The following is a 21,574-nucleotide window of genomic DNA, read 5'->3' as shown; positions in this document are numbered from 1 at the left end:
TTTACTACAGGAAAAATTTTGTCTTATCTGAACAGCTTGATAGGATTTCTTTTTGTTGTGAGAATACAAAAGTACGTCAGCCACCATCATCCCATTAATACCTTGGCTGCAGGAAACTCAGTCTAGACCTGCCAGATGTGCACTAAGCAAGGTAATGGTTCTAGATAGAATCGTCTCTTCATTCCCTCTGATTGTGTTACCGTTATTATAAATCACCTTAAATTATTTTAGGAAGGAAATAGAGACACTCAGGACACACTAGAGAAATAACAGCTATCATTCAATGTTTTTGCTTCTGATGAGCTCCTTGATGAAGATAACAGAAACTAGTGTCTTTGCTAAACAGTCAGTCCTAGTGGGAGCTGAATGACTCCCAGGCTCCTGCCTAGTCTCCTGTGCCTCTGTCTGTTCTCCAGGTCAGATGCACTGGACAATCGATTCTCTGTTCATAACATCATTAAATAAATCAATACAAATGAGCTGACCAGCCTCTTGGGACCACCACATGTCACCTCCTTAGGCAGAAAAAAATTATCAACTCAACTTTCACAGTATCTTTAAAAATGAAACAAGACTGATGTCCAATGATGATGAAGATGAGGATGGCTAAAGATTTATCTAGTGGTTACTCTGTGGGAGGCATGATTCTAAAAGTTCCACATATATTTACTCATTTAAACACCATGACAACCTGTGTAGCAGGTTATTATTATCCTAATTTTACAGGTAAGAAAACTAAGGCACTGAGTAGTTTGATAAACTTCCATAAGGTCACACAGCTGGTAGTTGGTGGGGCTAGAATTTTAACCTATATATTTAGGTCCCAGGCCCAGGTTCTTGACCACACAGCTCTCTGGCATATACAGAAAGAAGACTGAGATGGCCAGAGCCAAAAGTAGTGGAGACCTTTGAAGGGAAAAAAAAACAAAAACAAAAAAAAACTATTGACTAAAAGTATGACCTTATTTTTATTTTCCTTAGATTCATTACCCTAGATTATAATCAACACCTGAATAATAATGTTCTACAGAGAGCAGGCTAACAGGAACGCGGGATGTAAGGCGAGACAGACAGGGCTGGGCTCCCCCTGCCCCATATCCTGGCTGGAGATGCCGTCACACATTGTTTCCTCCAGAGTGCACCAAGTCTGCTGGCTGCAAGCTTCACACATTGTCCCCTAAAGGCCATGACTATGCTAGCCCCCTCCTTTGGCGAGCTGTCCTCTCTCTCCACCACCTGAATGCATGGTTGGTATGTACTCTCACCCCTCAGCCAGCTGGAGTCACTGGTCTCATCGGGCGCCTGCCTAACCTGACGCAACCAGTGTCTCACTGCCTGAAGGGATGGGCACGGGATCCAAGCTGAGAGCTGCCCCTGGCACTTTTCTAACTGGTGTTAGGAGGAGCTTTTCTTGTCCAGTCACAGAGCTGTGAGGACTTCGCCAAGAGCTGGCAGTGACCTCAGCAGCGGGGTGTTTGAGAGAATAGAGCCGGCATGTAGGGAGGCCTACAGAGCCACTGGAGGCGTTGGAGTCCCTGCTTCTAGTGTTCCCGGTCTTCACTCCAATGTTATCAAACATCAGCTAATTAACCACCTTGAGAGGAAAAAAAATAGTTTCTTTGGGTTTCTATCACTTTCAACTAGATGAGTGCTAATTTTAACTCTGAAACTCAGTTCCCTTATCTGCAAAACTGGGAAAATAAAACAGTAATAGCCCTATCTTCCCATGGCAGTTGGGGAAATATTTTAAGTACTTTAGCAGTGTGTTTCTTAAGTACTTTCTGTTCTTAAGAACAGAAAGGGACACCTACAATAGCACTTGTCCCAATAAACTACTGAGAAAGACTGTGGTCATTCTTAGTTCCTCTCTTTGTCTCTCACATCCTATGTGACAGCAAGTAGCATTGCTTATCCCTTCAAGCTATGTCTAGACTCCAGCCACTTCTTGAAGTCTCCACTGCCACCACTCTGGTCCAAGCCCGGATGTGAACCACTACATATAACCTCCTAGCAATACTCCCTGCTTCCGCCCTCACTTTGACAGTCCATTTTCCACACAGAAATCAGAACCACCCCACAACACATTGGTCAGGGGGATGAAATGCGCTCCAGGGGCATCTCGCCTCACTCAGTGCCTGTCAGCTGTTCCCAACCTGGCTGAAGCTTCCCTTGGGGCCTCTCCAATTCCTTCCCCACACTCTGCTCCACACCAGCCTTCTTGCTGGTCCTCGAACAGCCCCCAGGCTCCCACCCCAGGGCTTCTGTACTGGTTTCCTGTATCCAGGACATTTCCTTTCCCAAATATATTCAAGCCTTGCCCCCTCCCCTTCTATTAGGTCTCAGCTCAAAGGCTACCCTTTTTGTTACGCAGTCTCTAAACACCCTGTTTAAAACTGCAGCCCCTGGGGCGCCTGGGTGGCTCAGTGGGTTAAAGCCTCTGCCTTCGGCTCGGGTGGTGATCCCAGGGTCCTGGGATCGAGCTCCACATCGGGCTCTCTGCTCCGCAGGGGGCCTGCTTCCTCCTCTCTCTCACTCTCTGCCTGCCTCTCTGCCTACTTGTGATCTCTGTCAAATAAATAAATAAATAAAATCTTTAAAAAAAAAAAAAAGAAAGAAAAACTGCAGCCCCCTCTTCCAATCCATTTTCCTACCTGTTTGTTGTCTGTCTCCCCTTTCTAGAATGTCAGCTTCATGACAGCGAGAGGTTCTGACTGTTTTGTTTCCTATTCTTCCCAGCACATCATAGCAGGCACACAATAAATATTTGCTGAATGAATGAACGAACGAATTTGTCCTCAATCCCCTTTTCTGGGGGTTGGCGGGGGGAGGGTATACATGAACTACAGCAGGGAAAAAAATGTGGAAACCTTACAACGAAACTTCATACTTACTTGGCACAGCGCACCCAGTGCGTATGTCGGTACAAGGAATACAAGAAACGCTGGCGAAACATGTTCCATACTTTGATGGATTTGTCTTCAGAGGCTGTAGCTAGAAACTGGCCATCGGCTGAGAAGTCTACACTTCGAACGGGAGCTGTATGAGCTTTAAATTCGGAGGATTTCCCTCTCCTGGAAATAAACAGTTCAGTATTTGTAACTCTGGGTTTCAATATTATCAACATCTAACCAGCGTACAGACTTTGAAATATATGAAAATTTTAAAAAATTAAGAAAAGTGTGAGAAGTTTCTTCATCAACTCTCTTTATAGCTGGTTTTATTAGAGTCACAACTGATACTTAACAGGAAAGACCCTGGTGGTCCCACCCAACATGCAGTTGCTGTTTTAACTGGAAGCTAGAGAATAATATTTTGAACAAATCTCGACCATGAATTTTAAGTTACTGTTCTTCCTCTAGAAAGAGCAAAAAATAGTTTAAAGAACCTGCAACCTAGAAAAGCTAAAACAGGTTAAATGAATAGCTCCAAGGAAGAGCTTTCGGACTAAGGTCACGTGTGGACTGGCAGTTCGGGTTGGGAGGGAAGAGATGGCCCTTATGCCATTTTCCCCTCTCCAGAACCTAGCTCTAGGTGATCTGACTTTCCTGTTTCCACTTGTGTTTGCACCCACCAGCAATGAGAACTGAGACCCCTGCGGTCTATCTAAGGCCATGCTCAGGCCAGGCCCAATCTTACGCTCATAAGCAAAACAAATGACAAATGGTAATAACACAGTTCTCAACACTGAAATTTCAGATGCTGCTTCTTTTTCTTGACTAGGGTGAGCAAAAGAGAACAGGAAAAGAAGAGACGGAGAAAATGATGTGTGCCATTTAAGGAGAAGCACCAGGAAAAAAAAAAAAAAACAAACTTGAAAATAGTTAGGAGCAGGCTAGCAGAGAGAGCTGGAGTTCCAAGGTGGCACTGGGGAAATACTACTTTGTGGTAGCATTCTAAAGTTCCCAAGACACCTCCAAGTGTCTTTCCATTCAGAAAGTCATTTATATGTAACTGTTTGAAAAACAGCAGGCGACAGAATTTGTAGAGGGAGAAGTCATACTCAACGGCTCCCCTTCTCTTCCCACACTCAGTAGGCCAACAAATGGATCTACTGACAGTGATCTTGCTATCACCGCCCAAATATCCTTTCAGGACCTCTTCTTTCTATCCCAGCTACGCTCACATTAAGGGAGATACACCTTCCATATCCTTCACCAAGATTATCGCAAAAGCTTCTTAACTGGTTTCCCTGCTCTAATCTGCTATCTCCCTCTAGTCCCCAACATACAGTGCTTATTACCTCCCTAAAAGTGCCATTCTGTGCATGTAAATCTTAGCATAAACGTGTCACTGGCTGCGCTCCAAGAAAAGGCACAATGCCCAAGCTCTTCAGCAAGGCATCCTGCTCCAACACTGAACTTTGGACTCAGAACAATCCCCGAGCTTCAAACACACCTCTGGCTTTGCACTCGCTGCTTTTTCTCAGCCTGGATTACTTCCTCCACTCAAACACTCCCCCCACGCACCCCCCACCGCCTTGACCGACCCAGGCAGGCTTAACTGCTCCCTGTCTGCTGTATCTATTTTACGTATTACATTATACAGTACTTAAAAAAAAAAATAGACCTGTTTCTCTTGTATGAAGCCCCAAGTTTGGGGGTATTTTTTTTTTTAAAGATTTTATTTATTTATTTGACAGAGAGAGATCACAAGTAGGCAGAGAGGCAGGCAGAGAGTGAGAGAGGGAAGCAGGCTCCAAGCTGAGCAGAGAGCCCGATGCGGGACTCGATCCCAGGACCCTGAGATCATGACCTGGGCTGAAGGCAGAGGCTTAACCCACTGAGCCACCCAGGTGCCCCTGGGGGTGTTTTTTTGTAGTTTTTTTTAAGGACAGGAATGATGATTTATTCATCCCTATAAGATCAGCATCTAGCAAAATATCAGGCATATAAAAAGAGCTCAATACACTTTGTTCAATTCCACTGGGAAGACTCACTACTTAAGGTTCTTATATCCATCCTGGCTTATCCTTCCAGTGGTCTGTAGAATGTAAAGTGACTTTGTAATAAAGCTCCATCACCTGATACATGATATTATACCAGGAAAAACTAAAATTGATATATATATTTTTTAAATAGGAAGGAGCATTCAGGCTCTAGTCCAGTGGAATTTCAAGGGAAAGTTCTATGGGTGGCAGTTAGGAGTATAGTTTGGCCCGAATTCAAGAATATAGCCTAGAGGGGTGCCTGGGTGGCTCAGTGGGTTGGGCCACTACCTTCAGCTCAGGTCATGATCTCAGGGTCCTAGGATCGAGCCTGGCATTGGGCTCTCTGCTCGGCGGGGAGCCTGCTTCCCCCCCCACCCCGCCTGCCTCTCTGCCTACTTGTGATCTCTGTCTGTCAAATAAATAAGTAAAATCTTAAAACAAAACAAAACAAAAAAAACAACAAAGAATACAGCATAGAAAAGACAAAGACTAGACTGGCATCCGCTATGACCAGGAAGCCAGGAGACAGTTGGAATCATTCAAATCCGCCCTGATCATTAGTTCTACACTCCACACTCCATCAGGCTATCTGGCTGGACGTTTTTCTAAAGGGCCTGCCTCTTGGCTCTCATCTGCTGTGACCCCTGGACCTGGTCTCAACAGGAAGCCTGTAAGAAACCACTGTAGGAGTGCCTTGTTTGTGCTGTTGCTTAACGGCTCCATCGGTCCTTACCTTGCCTTGACACTGGTTCTGTGCCCACACACATTTACGTCCCCCTTCTGCCCACATTCTCGTGCCTGCCCATGGTGATGGCCTCTGGGCCAGAACTGCCTCCACGCTTGGTCCTACTATCTTCCCCTAGCCTGCCAGTGACCAGGTGTGCTGTTTGCAAGTGCGGCCCCTGCCTACTCCCTCTCATCCCTGCACCACACGCTGCTCCCCACCCCCCACACAAGGTGGAATCTGCCCATTTTTCCTCCTTCACATCTGGGCTGGCTGTGACCTACGCTGACCAGCAGAATGAGACAAAAGTGACACTGTGGCAGTGTCAGACCTCGCCCTTCAAAGGCCTAGCTGCTTTCATTTTTACTGTCCTAGAACACAGCTGCCAGGCTGTAGGGAAGTCCTTATCTGGGCGCAGAGAGGGCATACGGAGGACCAGGGAGCCCTGGCCAACAGCTGGCACAGGCCACAGGTGTGAGTGGAGTGCAGGACCCCCTGGCCTAGTGAAACTGAGTAATAGCTAATGTCAAATGGGGCAGAAGAACCATCCAGATAACCCACACATTATGGGAAAGGACAGTTACTGTATCGGCTAAGTTTTGAGGATGATTATACAGCAATACAGAGCAATCAGTCTCCATCTCACTGCCTTGACCCACGATTTCGCTGGCCCACGATGATATGAAGTAGAAAGAGGAACCAGAGACATCTACCCAGGCTGAACTGCGGCACTTTATCAGCCCGTACCAACTAACGGCCATGCGTGGTAAGCATTTCTACCCTTGTAGGGCGCTTATTCACTGAGAGCTCCTTGAATTAGTAGTGGGAGACGGGAGCGGTGTCGTGCTGAAGAAAGTACAACCACTGGCCTTAAATCCCCAAAGTTAAGGATTTTAGAAAACACTCTCCCTTTTGGACTCCGAGCCAGTCTCCCGCCCCCGCAGCTACCCTGCACCCTGCCACCCACAGCGTCAAGAGAACACGCAGTTTCTCTCGGGTAGTTTTCACCATCAGGGTGATGTGCAGTTTCTCAGCACGGAGTTTCCCTGGGTGGTGGTGAAAACAAAGTGCCTCCTGGCAGGAAAATGCCCTGCGAACGTCCATGTGGGGGTGCCTGGGACTGCTCAGTCACGCACCACAAATCCCGTCCTGCCACAGCAGCGCCAAGGCAAATGCTCAAACTCTTATTTATGGCGGGAAATGGTGTGTGGGATTTGTTCTAAAAATACTCTCGCTAAAAAAGAGAGAGGGAGAGAGAGCGAGCGGGGGCATGGGTGAAACCACTGATAAATGCTGACACCGAAAGCTGCTGGGCATGGTGGAGGAATATGGGGGGGGCGGGATCACTGTGCTACTCCTTCTGTTTTCATGTGTGTTTGAAAACATATAATTAAAAGAGTTCAAAAAAAGAGTTCAAAGACTTTTTTTAAAAAAACATGGCTCAATAATTGCTTAAAATAGATAAGCCATCAGCTAGGATTTTAAAAGCCTCTTAAAGAGGGATTTGTTCGACTAGAATAGGACTTTACACAAACACAGTGATTTATATATTTGTCAGAAACTTTCTTTAGCCAGAAAACTCCGGAGCCCAATAATATGATATGCACCAAAAGTCAGTTCTGCAACAGGGATTAACAGATATCCAAAGGCCCCCCAAAAATCCACAAATGGGTGATAGTAGGCTAATAAACTATGAAATCTCAGTTATAATGTCAATATGTGTCTCTCTGGGGAGACAGTCTGAAGTTTACAATAGATTTATAAAGGGACAGACAACCAGGTCCCTGTCAAAAAAAAAAAAAGACCAAAAAACAAACCTTAAGTATATTTCCATGGTTAGACATAGATTTCAAAAAGAAGAGATAATTATGAGTTTAAAATGGGGAAAAAACAATATGAGGTAGTCTGCCAACTTTACGGCAAGGGCACCACGTCTGCACGTGACTCAGACTAGGTGCGGTGCACATACTGGGAGCGCCGGCATTCCCAAGAAGTGCAGAAGGAAAGGCCAGGCTCATTTTCATTCACATTCCTAAATCCAGAGCACATCGGGTACTTCTTTATTTCTCTTACTTATCAGGAATCCACAGTCTGACAGTTCTGTCCCGTGAAGCAGAGGCCAGTAAGTTTCCATGTGGGGAAAACTGCACGCTGGTTACAACATCCTTGTGACCCACAAATCTGAAAGCTCTGGCTTGTGGCTTGCAATTCCATAGCATGAGAAACGTATCCCAAGAAGCAGTAGCTATCAGGAGAGAGAAGAACAAACCATGACTATTAATATGCGAATGTAGGCATGTCTCATTAGAGCGGGCAGCATATCTAGTGACAAGATGTCCAGGTAACACAGGGGCTGGGGGTTGTAGGGCTGACCAGATGATGGAAAAAGTATTTTTAAAAGTCACCCAGAGCTACATCATTATTGTGCAAGTTTGGCTGCGTCCGATGCAACCTCAAGTCGAGATTACTGGCCCTTGCATCTGGTTGGAGCGCGATGACAAGTTACTAGAAGGTGGCAGCACAGCGTAACATGGCCCGTGGGACTCGGAGAGGTTCCATCTCTAACTCTCAGGGTGACTGGGAAAGTTAGATAACCTCTGTGTCACAGAGACTGAATGCTTTTCCTGAGAGGGCTGGCTGAGATGAGTATTTAAAACTGTTTAGATGGAGAGAATTTCACACTTACGAGGAAACACGTAACAGTGTAAAGAAGATTAATATACCCTTTGCCAGATCTACCTGTTGTTAATATTATTCTCCATTTGGTTTATAATTGACTCTTTGCTCATTTGTGCTCCCTCTTTTTCTCCATATGCAAGTGAGCTTGTACACACACACACACACACACACACACACACTTTCCTTTCCCTGACCCATTTGGAAGTAAATACACCATCATGTTTATTCCTAAATATTTCATTGTGTTTTTCTAAGAATAAGGATACTCTCTTATATGCCCGTAACACTATCAACTTCAGGAAGCTGATCACTTATAATAATTGAATCTACCAACAATGTTCCCATTCTGTTAACTGACCCAGTAATTTCTTTTATAGATGGATAAGGTGATCTTGAAAGTCTCTTTCTGCTCTGTTATGACATTCTACAATTAATCAAAGAATCGTGTATGTTAAGCCATAGCTTAAGGCTTTAAGAAAATAAAAACAAATGCAACCAATAGTGGAAATAAATGCCTCAGACAAAGAATGAACAAATAAATAAATGAAAGATCAATCTAACTCTTGTCCCCAAGTCAAATTTTATATATACATGTAGCCCCCAAAATGCACCAATAATAGGAACCAGATCAATGAGAAGTTCTGTCTAGACTGCAGAATTCTAGAAAAAAATGCAACTTTATAAACGTGAAATACAACTAGTATTGCTGTTAGAAGAGAATACAAAGTCACTGAAAACCTTCTACTTTCTTGAGCCATAGATAACATTTGCCTGGACTTGGCCTATACGTTGCTCCCATATAAAAGAGTTAAAGTGAATTTTAAAGTTTCAGGCTATAATGCTGTATACTAACCCCTTTTTAAAAAAATACAAAAAGCTCATGTTCCACCTCAATTCGTAAGATTATTAAATATTTATATTAGAATCTGAATGATCTGGAGCTAATATAGACAAAATAGGGAAAACAATGTATTATCACACGCATCATACTAAGGACCCTGTTCGAGTGTAAAGTATTATGCCGCAAATAAGATCTACAAAAAGAAATAAGACACAATCCCTAATCTCAAGAAATCACAACATCATAGAGGAGACACATCAATAATAATAATAATATACATGCTCAGAGGACTTTTACAAATGATTCATTCTATTTTCTGTAGCTCCAATCTCTCTTTATCTAATGTGCCCACTCCCCCACTGGCAAGCACATTATGTTCTTCGTATTTATTGGTCTGTTTCTTTTTTTATTTGTTCATTCATTTGTTTAGTTTTTTAGATTTCATATACAAACGATATCATATGGTATCTGTCTTTATCCAACTTATTTCACTTAGCATAACACCTTTGAGGCCCATTGATGTTGTCAAAAACGGCAAGATTTCATTCTTTTTATATGGCTGAGTAATATTCCTGTGTGTGTGTGTGTGTGTGTGTGTGTGTACCACAACTTTATCTACTCATCTATCAGTGGACACTTGGGTTGCTTCCATAGCTTGGCTATTACAAATAATGCTACAGGTCACAGAGGTATATTTATCATTTTAAATTAGTGTTCTTATTTTCTTTGGGTAAATCCCTAGTAATGGAATTACTGGATCATATATTTCTAATTTTTGGGAGGAATCTCCATATTTTTTTTCATAGTAGCTGCATAATTTATGATCCCATCAACAGTACATGAGGGTTCCTCTTTCCTCGTATCCTCAAAACACTTATTTCTTGTCTTTTCATTTCTAGCCATTCTGACAGGTTTAGGGTGATATCTCGTTGTGGTTTTGATTTGTATTTCGCTCATAATTAGTGATGTTGAGTATCTTTTCATATGACTGTTGGCCATCTGTATGTTTTCTTTGGAAAAATGTCTATTCAGCTCTTCTGCCCATCTTTCAATCAGATTATTTGTTTTGGGGGTGTTAAGTTGCATAAGTCTTTTATATATTTTAGATATTAATCCCTTATAAGATATATCATTTGCAAATATATTCTCCCATTCACTAGGTCGCCTTTTTGTTTTGTTGGTGGTTTCCTTCACTGTGCAAGAGCTTTTTATTTTGGTGTAGTCCCAATAGTTAACTTGTGCTTTTGTTTTCCTTGCCTGAGGAGACATATCTAGAAAAGTGTTGTTAAAAGCTGATGTCAAAGAGTTTACTGTCGATATTTTCTTTTAGGAGTTTTATGCTTTCTGGGCTCACATTTAGGTCTTTAGCCCATTTTTTTCACTGAAATTGAATTTTTATTCCAAATGACTGTAATGGCTAGAAAGACAACAGACAAAACTGAAAATGATCTGTTTAACTGGGAATTAGAAGTAGTTGATTTCAGGAGAATAAACAGTGCAATGACAGACAGCAATGGTACTCTAACAACAGTTATCACTAAGAAAGCATAAAAATAATCCATATCCTTCTGATACACAATCTGGATGTGCAGCATGTACAGCAAATAACATCAAAAGAAAGAAAAAAGGAAAGAAAAGAAAAAGAGGGGGCAAATCCACAAAATTCCAAACCTTAGAAATTAACATTCATTTAAGCACACAGTAGTGAAGGTTTTTGGAAGCAAAATTTTCATAGTTCTTAAAATGGAAGTCTTCAAAAGCACTTCTTCAAATTCTAAAAACAATGAAGAAAGCACAGTTGCACTGGCTTAAAAGAGCTGCTGCCTGTTGCAAAGATGATGATCAGTCCTACTTCCAAATCCAGTGAGATCTGATGAATCTGACACAGAATGGAGAGGCCGCCTGGCAGGCATTGATATCACGGGGAAAGAGTTCACTAATAATATCATACATGTTCAGAGGATTTTCATATATTCTTCATTCTTAGTGTTACGTGGAGTGGTTAGTGATCCTCCCTGGGGAAGGGCTTTTTAAAAAAATATTTTATATATTTGAGAGAGAGACAGTGTGTGTGAGTGGGGAAAAAGAGAGAAGGAGAAAGAATCCGAAGCACTGAGCACAGACCCTGAGATCATGGCTTGAGCTGAAACCAAGAGTCCAACGCTTCACCAACTGAGCCGCCCAGGTGCCTCTGGAAAGGGCATCTGAGCACAGACTTGAGCTCAGTGAGGAGGGCTTCAGTCTGACGCGTGGGCAGAACAAACCCCATGCCTGACTGCCCAAGTCAATAACGTATTTGAGAGACTGAGGAACAGCAAGGAGACCAGCATGCCCACTGTGGAGAGCAGACAATGAGAACAGTGGGGCAAAAGCTGAGAAGAAAGCAAATTCCAGGCAAAGAGCCACTGGAAGACACGTCTATTTCATGCTAAGTGCAGTGGGAAACTTTGAAGGATTTTGAGCAAGGAGGACTCATGATCTGAGTTAAGAAAATTACCACTTTTACAGTAAGAAAAGGGTAGTCTTCACAAAAAATGATGTTGGGTCAACTGGATATTATAAGGGGAAAGAATGTATCTTGACTTTTACCTTTTATACTAAACACAAAATAATTCTATATAGAGTATAGATCTAAAAAATGGGATAGGTAAAACGACAGGCTTTTAGACTAGAACATTAGAGAATACCTTCATGACCACTGGGGTAGGCAACAAACAGGACATGAAAATGATTAAATTATTAAAGGAAAAGCAATAATCTGTACTACACCAAAATTAAGAAACTGTGTTCATGGAAAGATACTACCAAGTGAGTAAAAAGGCAGGCCACAGAGTGGAAGAAGACATCCGCATTGAACCCAGATTCTGTAAAGAGCCCTACAAATCAATAAGAAAGAGCAAGAAAATAGGTAAAGGGCTTAAATAGGCACTTCATACAGGAAGATACCCAAATGGTCAACAAACATATGAAAAGGGAGTCCATTCCATGAGTAGCTCAGCAGTGCAAGTATAATGAACACAGTGCACTGCACAGTTGGCTACACACTCGTCAGAAGGACTACAATGAAAGAGAGAAATGATACCGAACCTTGATGAGGATGTGGGACACCTGGGCCTCTCACTTAATGCTGAGAGTTACAACCATTTCAGAAAATTGTTATGAGTATCTGCTGAAACTGAATATACATTGACCGTTTGACTCAGCAGTTCCACTCCTAGATACATCCCTGACAGTGATTCTATGTATGTTTAGCAAAAGATGCATAATAATATCATCTGTGGCAATAGGATCCAAAATAGACTAAAAATAAAAACCCAACTATCCATCAAAGATGGATGCCTAAACGTCATATATCCACACTGTGTACCTCTTAAATAATGAAGTTTCATTTTATATGAAGTTCAAGAAATAGTAAAACTAGTCAATGGAGTTAGAAACCAGTATACGGATTATTGGGGGACAAGAAGGGAGGACAGTGGCTGCGAGGGAGTACCGGGGACTTCTGGGGTCCTGGCCCTGGGTGTTGGTTAAACGGTCATGTCACATTGTGAAAATTTATCAAGTTGTCCAATGGTTACGTATCTTATACTTCAATGAAACATTTAGGAAAAAAAAATTTTAAATATCACTCGGATTGCTCTATGCAGAATACACACAGGGCAGAGAGACAAAATTGAAGAAGGAGGTTGTTTGGACTAAACTAGAGGCCATGGAAGTGGGAGAAGGAGTCAAAATTAAGATATATTTAAAGGTAGGGGCACCTGGGTGGCTCAGTTGGTTAAGGGTTCAACTCGTGATTCTGGCTCAGGTCATGACCTCAGGGTTGTGAGATTGATTCTTTAACTCACTGAAGATTTGCAGGGTCCCTAACAATATGATAAGAGGTCTGGGAAAAAATGATATTATAGGATGCTCATGGTGATGCAAAAATTAATGGGGTAAGGTGGGCTCAGAGGGATAAGAATAAGAAGCTAAAATGAGAAGGTGACACAGGATAGGGCTCAAGCCTTCACATGTTTCATCAGAAGAGGAAAAGAACATCTTAACCAGAGTGGGTGCTCAAAAATTAGAGTCGATGGTTGCATGGCCCACATTAAAGCAGTGTTTGCTGTTCTGGGGAAGGGAAGTGAGAGAGCAGAAAGAACAAGTGCTTCACGGGCAGGGACAACCCAACCTCTGGGCAAGGTGGCACTTCAGAGGCCCTATTAACTATGAGACCCCAGAAGCAGAGATGTCTGATCGCCACTGTGTGGCTCAAGGTACACTCTAGATTTCTTCTGAATTTTTCCTCCTTCCTTACCTGTTCCCACCAAATTCTCATACCATGATAATAAAAGGTATTGGACTATCGATGTCAATGTTGCATAGTGTCAACGTGGAATTTGCTTTCATACATTTCTCCTGAGCCACACCTTATATAAACATTACTACATAATTTCAAATGTCAAGGCTTCATCATCTGATTGGTCTGCTTTGAGATAAAATGTCAAAGGCAGGAAGCTAAGAGAAAAGGTTAACTAGTAAATGTACTCATTTAAAAAAAAACTATTTATATTCTATAACAATAATTCACTGTTTCAAGAAATCCTCATTAGGATAAAAGAAAAAACAAAACCCACGCTCACCTAGGTCAGCGCCGGGTCTCTGGAGTAACAAGGAACAAACTAATGGAGAACATGTTTGCTTTCCACAATGTCCAAAAGTTCCTGTGTCACCCCAAGTAGCAATAACTTGAGTCACCCAAAGATCTCTCACTCCTTGGTTTGCCCAAAGCTGAAGGGATTCAGAAGTCTGTTGTGTCAGAAATACTATATCCTGGAAAGAAAAGGTGCTGCCTCCAGTTTTTGAGTTTGTTGTTGAATTGTCTTATCTTTTCAATTGGTGATACATGTACCTGACACTGGTATTTACCCAAATCTCCTTCCAGACCTTGGCTATCCAGTTCCCCTTCCTAGAAGCAATCAGTGTTAACCATGGCTTGAATATCCTTCTGTGTGCTTAAACACATCCATGTCTATTCACATGTCCTTTTTATGCAAATGGTAACATGTGATTCGGGCCATTCAGCTTCTGCATCTCCTTCTCCACCAGCCCACTTAGTGTATATATTGGAGGTCGTGTTTTATCAGTACATAGAACTGTCTTATTTTTTTCCTCCCTAGTTGTGATAAAACTTTATTTTGATAATTTCAAGCTTACAGAACAGTTATAAAGGTCATACAAGAAACTCCCTTGTATCTTCCACCTTAGATTTTTGACCCCCCTTTATTTTTAAGATTTTATTTATTTATTAGACCTTGATATTCTTCAAGACTACAGACCCATTATTTTTGTGGGATGTTCATCAATTTTCTTCTTGGTGCTCCTTATGATTAGAGTTAGGATATATGTTTTTGATAGGAAATTCACAAATTTTATTGTGCCCTTATCATATTAGGGGTGAGATTTACTTTCATCACTTTGTTTAGGTGGTTTTGCCTAGTGAAGTTAGTATTGTTCCCCTCTGTAATCAACAAGTTGTTTGTGGGGACAATACTCTAGGACGAGATAAACCCTATTCCTTAATAAGCTATCACAACTAATTTTAGCACCCTTAATGCTCTTCTAACACATCCTTCTTTCCATAACTTACTAATTAGAAATTATATTAATAATTTAACTAATGAACTAATATATAATTAATTAATTTGTTATTGCAAGGAAGAATTTCCCTTTTTCCTCTGTTTCTCTACTTATTCATTAACTTATTTTATCAATATAGACTCAAATTATAATCCATAGCTATCATTATTTATTTTGACCCTCACACTGTCTGAAATTTGGCGAGAGTCCCTTAAACTAGTCTCTGTGACCTTCTCTAATAAGCGTCATTCATTCTTGAGGTACTACCTTCCAGAATCATTTCTAGAACTATGACCTCTGTTGCCTCCGCTCAGCTAGGATGTCACAGCTTCGGCTCTACCTGACTGTGGGCTCACCTTGTGTGTTTCCCTCCTTGTAGTAATCACCACAGTTTTGCACTCTCTGTTGCTTAATGCCTGAATACAGTTGCCTCATACATTTTGTCTCATTTTTCGGTGGTTTTCAGGCAGGAGGGCAATTTCAGTTACCAATTACCCTGTCCTAACTAGAGATGGAAGGATGCCTTTTTCTTTCTAATAGCTACATAGTATTCTATTGTGTAGCTACACCTTAACTTATTTAACCAGACTAATTGTGTATAGCTTTGCCCTTTCAACAAGCGATGCCATATTGTTGTACATGTGTCATTTCTGGTGTGTGCAAGTATATCACTATGATTAATTCCCAAAAGAATTTTGAATGGGTCTAAGAGTACATGCTTTTAAACTTACAAAAAGGTCTGTGATCATAATATAGTATCTTTCACAACTTTATACATTTGGGTTATATCCCTCTTGGACTTTTTTATCCCATATTCATGAGAGTCCCAAAAATTCAGGTTACCTTCATAAAGAAATTATTTTTTATTTTTTTAAAGATTTTATTTATTTGACAGACAGAGATCACAAGTTGGCAGAGAGACAGGCAGAGAGAGAGAGAGAGGAGGAAGCAGGATCCCTGCTGAGCAGAGAGCCCAATGTGGGGCTCGATCCCAGGACCCTGGGATCATGACCCGAGCTGAAGGCAAAAGCTTTAACCCACTGAGCCACCCAGGCACCCCCATATAGAAATTATTGAATCTTTCAACTATTTCAGAGGTCTTTCTATATATTCTGGACCCTAATTATGTCCCACTTGTACTCCACTGCCAGAAGTAAACTCAGATTTCTAATTTGAGGGCACCCTGAATTTGGACTTCCTTCTGCATTTCCAGGTTTGTGCTTGCCTTTTGGTCACAAAAGAGACTCCAGGCTGCCTTTTCCAAGGAAGAATATAAAAGGACATCTTCTAAGGAAATTGACAAGAAGGAGTTTTCTGTAACTATTTTTAAGGAGTGAAAAAAAAAATAATTCCCAAGCACACATATCTATAAACTTAGATAAAAGAGAGAAGGCTGCCCAATAAAAAGATAATATTCTAATCTTCGCTAGATCAACTTTAATACCTATCTAATACCTTCAGAATTAGTTTGTGCTCTCCAAGTACTGTGTAATAATATAAGTAAATGACGGCACTAAATGAACATTCCTCTGCCCTGAAAGAGAGACTGTTTAATCATGTTTTCCTTCTAGCTGACACTAAGTAATTATCTTACTAGTGTAAGATTGTTCTAAAAGGAGCTGTGGGTGCTTTAAAAATAATCTTTAATAATGATAACCTGGAGAAACTTAATTTAACTTATTCAAATTCCACATCTCTATGAGGATGGACAGTCATAACGGAATGCACCTTTACTGAGTTGTTACTATGGGCCAAGTACTTTTAAAGACTTCATAAGCATTATTTTATTTAACCATCATAACAAGACAGGTGAATATTCTTTTTCTTCTTGTATAGATGAGGAAAGAAATAAACCTTAGCAGGGTTAGGTAATTTGTCCAAGATCATGGATGCAGAAAGTAATGGAGTCCATTTTTAACCCATTTCAATCAGACTCCAAAGTCTGGGCAATTAACCAATAACCTGGTGCTTTGAGAAGCATGGGGCATTTATAGATTATCTCCATTAGAATTACTGGGAACCTTGTTTAAAACATGTTTTTCCGAAACTCTTGGTTTCGGCTCAGGTCATGATCTCAGAGCTGTGAATCCAGCCCCACAGTGGGCTCTATGCTCTGCACAGAGTTTACTTAAGGTTCCCTCCCTCCTCTTCTCGTTTGTACCCTCCCTCTCTCTCAAATAAATAAATAAATAAATATTTTTAAATGTCTATTTCCAGGTGCACCTGGGTGGCTCAGTTGGTTAGGCATCTGCCTTCGGCTCAGGTCATGATCCCAGGGTCCTAGGATCCAGCTCTGCACTGGGTTCCCTGCTCAGCCAGGAAGCCTCCTTCTCCCTCTCCCTCTGTCTACTGCTCCTCCTGCTTGTGCCCCCGCCCTTCCTCCTTCTCTATCTCTTTGTCAAATAAATAAATTGTTTTTTAAAAAATGTGTATTTCTAGCAAATTAAGCATTGTTTGGGGTGAGACCAAGGAATCTGAATTTTTTTTTAAACCACTTTCTCATTTAAGTCTGATGTACTTCAAAACTAGAGAAATATGGCACTCTGCTACTGCCTTTCAGGGCATACACTAGATTACTTTAGTACTTGGGAGTAATTTTTTGAACTAGAACAGTAGGAGAAACTTTAACAAAGCTACTACACAGATTGACATCAAGAACCCTAATAGAAAAAGAATATCTGGCAAACTTTTACTATGATTTCACCAAGAGGAAAACAACTTAGAAATTCTAAATTTCATTCTGCTCCTATTTGAAAGAAAGAAAGAAAGAAATTAACTTGTTTTTTTTTTTTTTTTAAGAATGATTTATTCTACAAATAGCCCAAAGGCTAATAGATAGGAATTGAGTTGATGACAGGATAACCTTGAAGGAAAAAAAGGGGGAAAACGTGACAACTTCAATGTTAAAATTATACAAGTTTAAATAAAAACTTCTAACGTACAACATAGATTCTACAAACCATATGACAGTACTTTTAAAACTTTCTAATGTTTAAATAAACTTGAGTGCTGCCCTCTGAGAAACTAGCCTAATGCAAAAAATGTGGCTCCAGAATCAGACTCCAAACCAGGCCCAGCCAGGCTACAGAGCTTCAGAAAGTCACTGAACCTTCATCCAGAACAAGGAATGGACACACTTCATTCCCCTCTCCTCTGATCCTTCCCAAATCACCCTGTGAAACCCAGCCTTCTAAAAGACTGCCAAGTTTAAATGTTCTATTTCCCCCAGTCATGTTCTATTGTTCTATTTCCCCCAGTCATGACCAGAAGTTGAAGCCCTGAGCCCCTCGGGTCATCAGTCACATGTACTCACTCCCACAATGCTTGGGTGTCCCCTTAGTTAACCTTTAGTGACCCTAACACCTATGCCTTCTCTGCTTTCTGAAAGGTACCACTTGCCCAGAGGAACATCCACTAGATGATCTCCCTTATACCCTCCACTTCCTCCCTGAAAGTCCCTTCTTCTCAACCACTTCTCAACTTCGGAACCCCAAGTTCCCTGAAACCCTTTCAAGTGACAATCATCTTCTCTTTCACATTTCACCTACCCCAGGTCACAGTTTTCCTCTCCAACTCCCAATATTATTAGTTCATTCAAAAGATATCTCACCCCCACATAACACGTAAGGCATTGTGGCAAGGGCAGGGAAAGTCCCAAGTAACAAAATAGACAAAATCTCTAAATGGGGAGCTACTGACATTCAGATGAAGAGGAGGAAAACAAGCCAACAACAGGCAAACATACCATTTTACCTTCTGCTAACAGATGTGAAAGATAAGTCAGGAAGTCCCAATAAGAATTGTGGGGGGGGGGGGGTCGCCTGCGTGGCTCAGTGGGTTAAAGCCTCTGCCTTCCACTCGGGTCACGATCCCAGGTTCCTGGGATCCAGCCCCACATTGGGCTCTCTGCTCAGCGGGGAGCCTGCTTCTCTCTCTGCCTGCCTCTCTGCCTCCTTGTGATTTCTGTCTGTCAAATAAATAAATAAATAAATAAATAAATAAAAGAATAGTGTGTGGGGGGTAGAATACTTAATTCAGATGGAGTTATCAGCAGCATTTTAAGTAGAGGCATCAAGGGCAAGAAGGAGTCATCCAAGCCAAGTGAAGAGTGAAGAGCATTTCAGACTAAGGGGATAACTAAGACTCTCCAAAGCCCTTTACCTCCGTGCTTCCTCCGCACCTTGTTCATGGCACACCCTGCATCTTGTCATCAGCAGAACCTGAACACTTCGCAGATCATGAATCGAAAGCCATCATCCTCTGACAACCTGCATTCCTTACAGCATAGTCAAGTAACTTCTATCGCATGAAGAACTCCAATCCATTGACCTATATTCTCCCCAAGGCTCTTTCCATTTCTCCCTCCACTTAATAATCTTCATCTCTCTCCTTATCCAACTGATAATCCTTCTCTTACACATATATTCAACCCCTTGGCCCTCCCTCCCTCCTTCAGATTTCCCCAGCCAAGTCCCAATCACTCTGCCTTTCCTGGGACGGTATCTGTACCCGTCAAAAGGGCTAGATGCACCCCAAACAGATTGGAAACACTGTAAATTCAGAACCACTAATTTCACATGGATCTTCCATACTGTCCAGCAGTGCCTCATTCTGCAAGAGTCCCCTCCCCACTCTCCTAATGACATGGAGCCTGATGCGGGGCTCAATCGCACAACCCTGAGATCATGACCTGAGCCAAAATCAAGACCGAGACGCTTAACTGAGCCACCCAGGCGCCCCTGCTAATGACTATGTAATATCGTCTCCTCCCAATTCAACAATTCTACCCCACCCTGGACCGTGGCTTTCATGATGCCCTGCTGTCATGGTTTTTCTCCTATCTTTCTGATTATCCCTTCTTAGATTCTTTTGCCATTTCTTCTTCTGGTCTAGAGGGTGGAGATCTTTAGGGCTCAGCCTTGGCCCATCTGCCCTCATTGTTCTATGTTCTTCCCAGGTGACCTCAAATATTCCCATGACTTTGCTAAAATCAAAAACAAATGGAGACCAGCCTTGAAAATTCCCTGAGCAGACAAAACCCATTTAGTCATACAAAGATTAATGTAGCTTATTTTGTAAAACTAACTTGACCTGGGTCATTTCTTGCTTATGTCCCTGGAAATCTTAAGCAAAACTTGAACTTTTTCCCAAGGTAACTGCAGACCAACACCCTATCATTTAAGAGAATTCTAATATTACAAGCAATCAGTGTGAAGACTAAAGTCACTGCTTTCTTACCATAAAAGCTGCTTCATAATGTACCTCTGAGCCTCATGCCAGCCATGTTTTGAGTTGCTCCCAGTTTGCAAACTGTCTTTATGGTATGCACACAATAAACTTTTATTAACAACTGTTCCAGGGATTGCTTGGTTTTACCTCTGTTATTTCTGAATTTTTGACAATTAAATACCATCTTTATGCTAATAACTCCCAGATTTCTCTCTTTCCCAGATTACTACCCTAGTTTGAAGACCATCATCATCTCCTACTGTTACTACTAAAATCGCTCCTAACTGATTTCTCTACTAATAGTTCGGTCTCCACATAGTAGCCACAATGATCTTTTTGAAGTATAAATCACATCATTCCATTACTTAAAACCCCTCAACAACTTTTTAGAACTCTCAGAACAAAATCCTAAAACATGGCCTCTTAGTATTCTGTGGCTGCCATAGGAAATTGCCACAATGGGGTTCCTGGGTGGCTCAGTGGGTTAAGCCCCTGCTTTGGGCTCAGGTCATGATCTCAGGGCTCTGGGATCCAGTTCTGCATCGGGCTCTCTGCTCGGCAGGGAGACGGCTTCCCCCCACCCCTGTCTGCCAGCCTCTCTGCCTACTTGTGGTCTCTCTCTCTCTGTCAAATAAATAAAACCTTAAAAAAAAAAAAAAAAAAAAAAAGAAAGAAAGAAAGAAAGAAAAAAGAAATTGCCATAAACTTAGAGGCTTAATACAAAGGAAATTCTCTTGTATAGTTCTGAAGGCCAGAAGTACAAAATCAAGGTGTTGGCAGGAATCTCTCTAAAGTTCTAAAGGGAATTCCATTCCCTGCCTCTTCCAATGTCTGAGGCCTCCAGAAGTTCTTTGGCTTGAGGCTGCGTGACTCCAATCCCTGCCTCTGGCTTCATGTGGCCGCCTCCTATTTCCTCTGTGTGTCTCTCATAAGAACACTTGTCACTGGATTGAAGGCTCACCAAGATAATCCAGGATAATCTCTTTTGAAGATTCTTAATAACATCTGGAAAGAACTTTTTCCCCCCCAATACGGTTATATTTACAGGTTTCAGGAACATGTTTAAAGGGCTACCATTTGACCCACTCTACCCTCCAAGACGTTAGCTGAGCTGCCTCTGCCTTCCCCTGCAAACTCATCTACCAAAGCTCTCTCTCTTCCTTTGCTCTCCGGCTTTACCCTTCTGGAATTCTTTTTAAGTGAAATTTTTTAAATGTTTGTGTATGTATGTACGTTATGTACATATGTACATACTCTACACCCAGTGCCAGGCTTGAACTCACAACCCAGAGTCCATGAGTCATACTCTCTTCTGAGTGAGCCAGCCAGGTGCCTCTGGCCTTCTTCTATTTCCTTGATCAAGGACAAGTTCTTTCCCACTTTTGGCTTCTGCGTATGCTATTCTCTCTCCAGCCTTTGCCTGGCTAACTCCTCCTTCAGGTCTTGAGTGATATCTAACTCCAACAAAGGAGTGTCTCTTAACTCCATAAACTTATGTCACCACTGTTCTTCCTCAAAGCACTCTTCCTTTCCTTCATACCATGCCCCTCTT

The 21,574-nt window shown here is 41.8% G+C and overlaps 1 protein-coding gene across 5 annotated transcripts in view; it reads right to left on the bottom strand.

Annotated features, from left to right (window-relative positions):
- The window catches only part of POC1B (POC1 centriolar protein B), a 99,472-nt gene that overhangs the window by 69,602 nt on the left and 8,296 nt on the right, over positions 1-21,574 (bottom strand). For 4 of the 5 annotated variants that reach the window (XM_082739493.1, XM_082739490.1, XM_082739492.1 and 1 more), the window contains exons 3-4: positions 7,725-7,896; positions 2,892-3,071 (exon numbers count right to left, since the gene is read on the bottom strand). In XM_082739493.1, the coding sequence (XP_082595619.1) occupies positions 2,892-3,071; positions 7,725-7,896 (352 nt within the window). The remainder of the gene's footprint in view (positions 1-2,891; positions 3,072-7,724; positions 7,897-21,574) is intronic. The other variant, XM_082739494.1, reaches the window with a different exon arrangement.

Source organism: Mustela nivalis (assembly GCF_964662115.1).
Source record: "Mustela nivalis genome assembly, chromosome: 7".
NCBI lineage: Eukaryota > Metazoa > Chordata > Mammalia > Carnivora > Mustelidae > Mustela > Mustela nivalis.
Note: the sequence above shows the minus strand (reverse complement) of the source record. Positions and strands in the feature narration are given on the sequence as shown.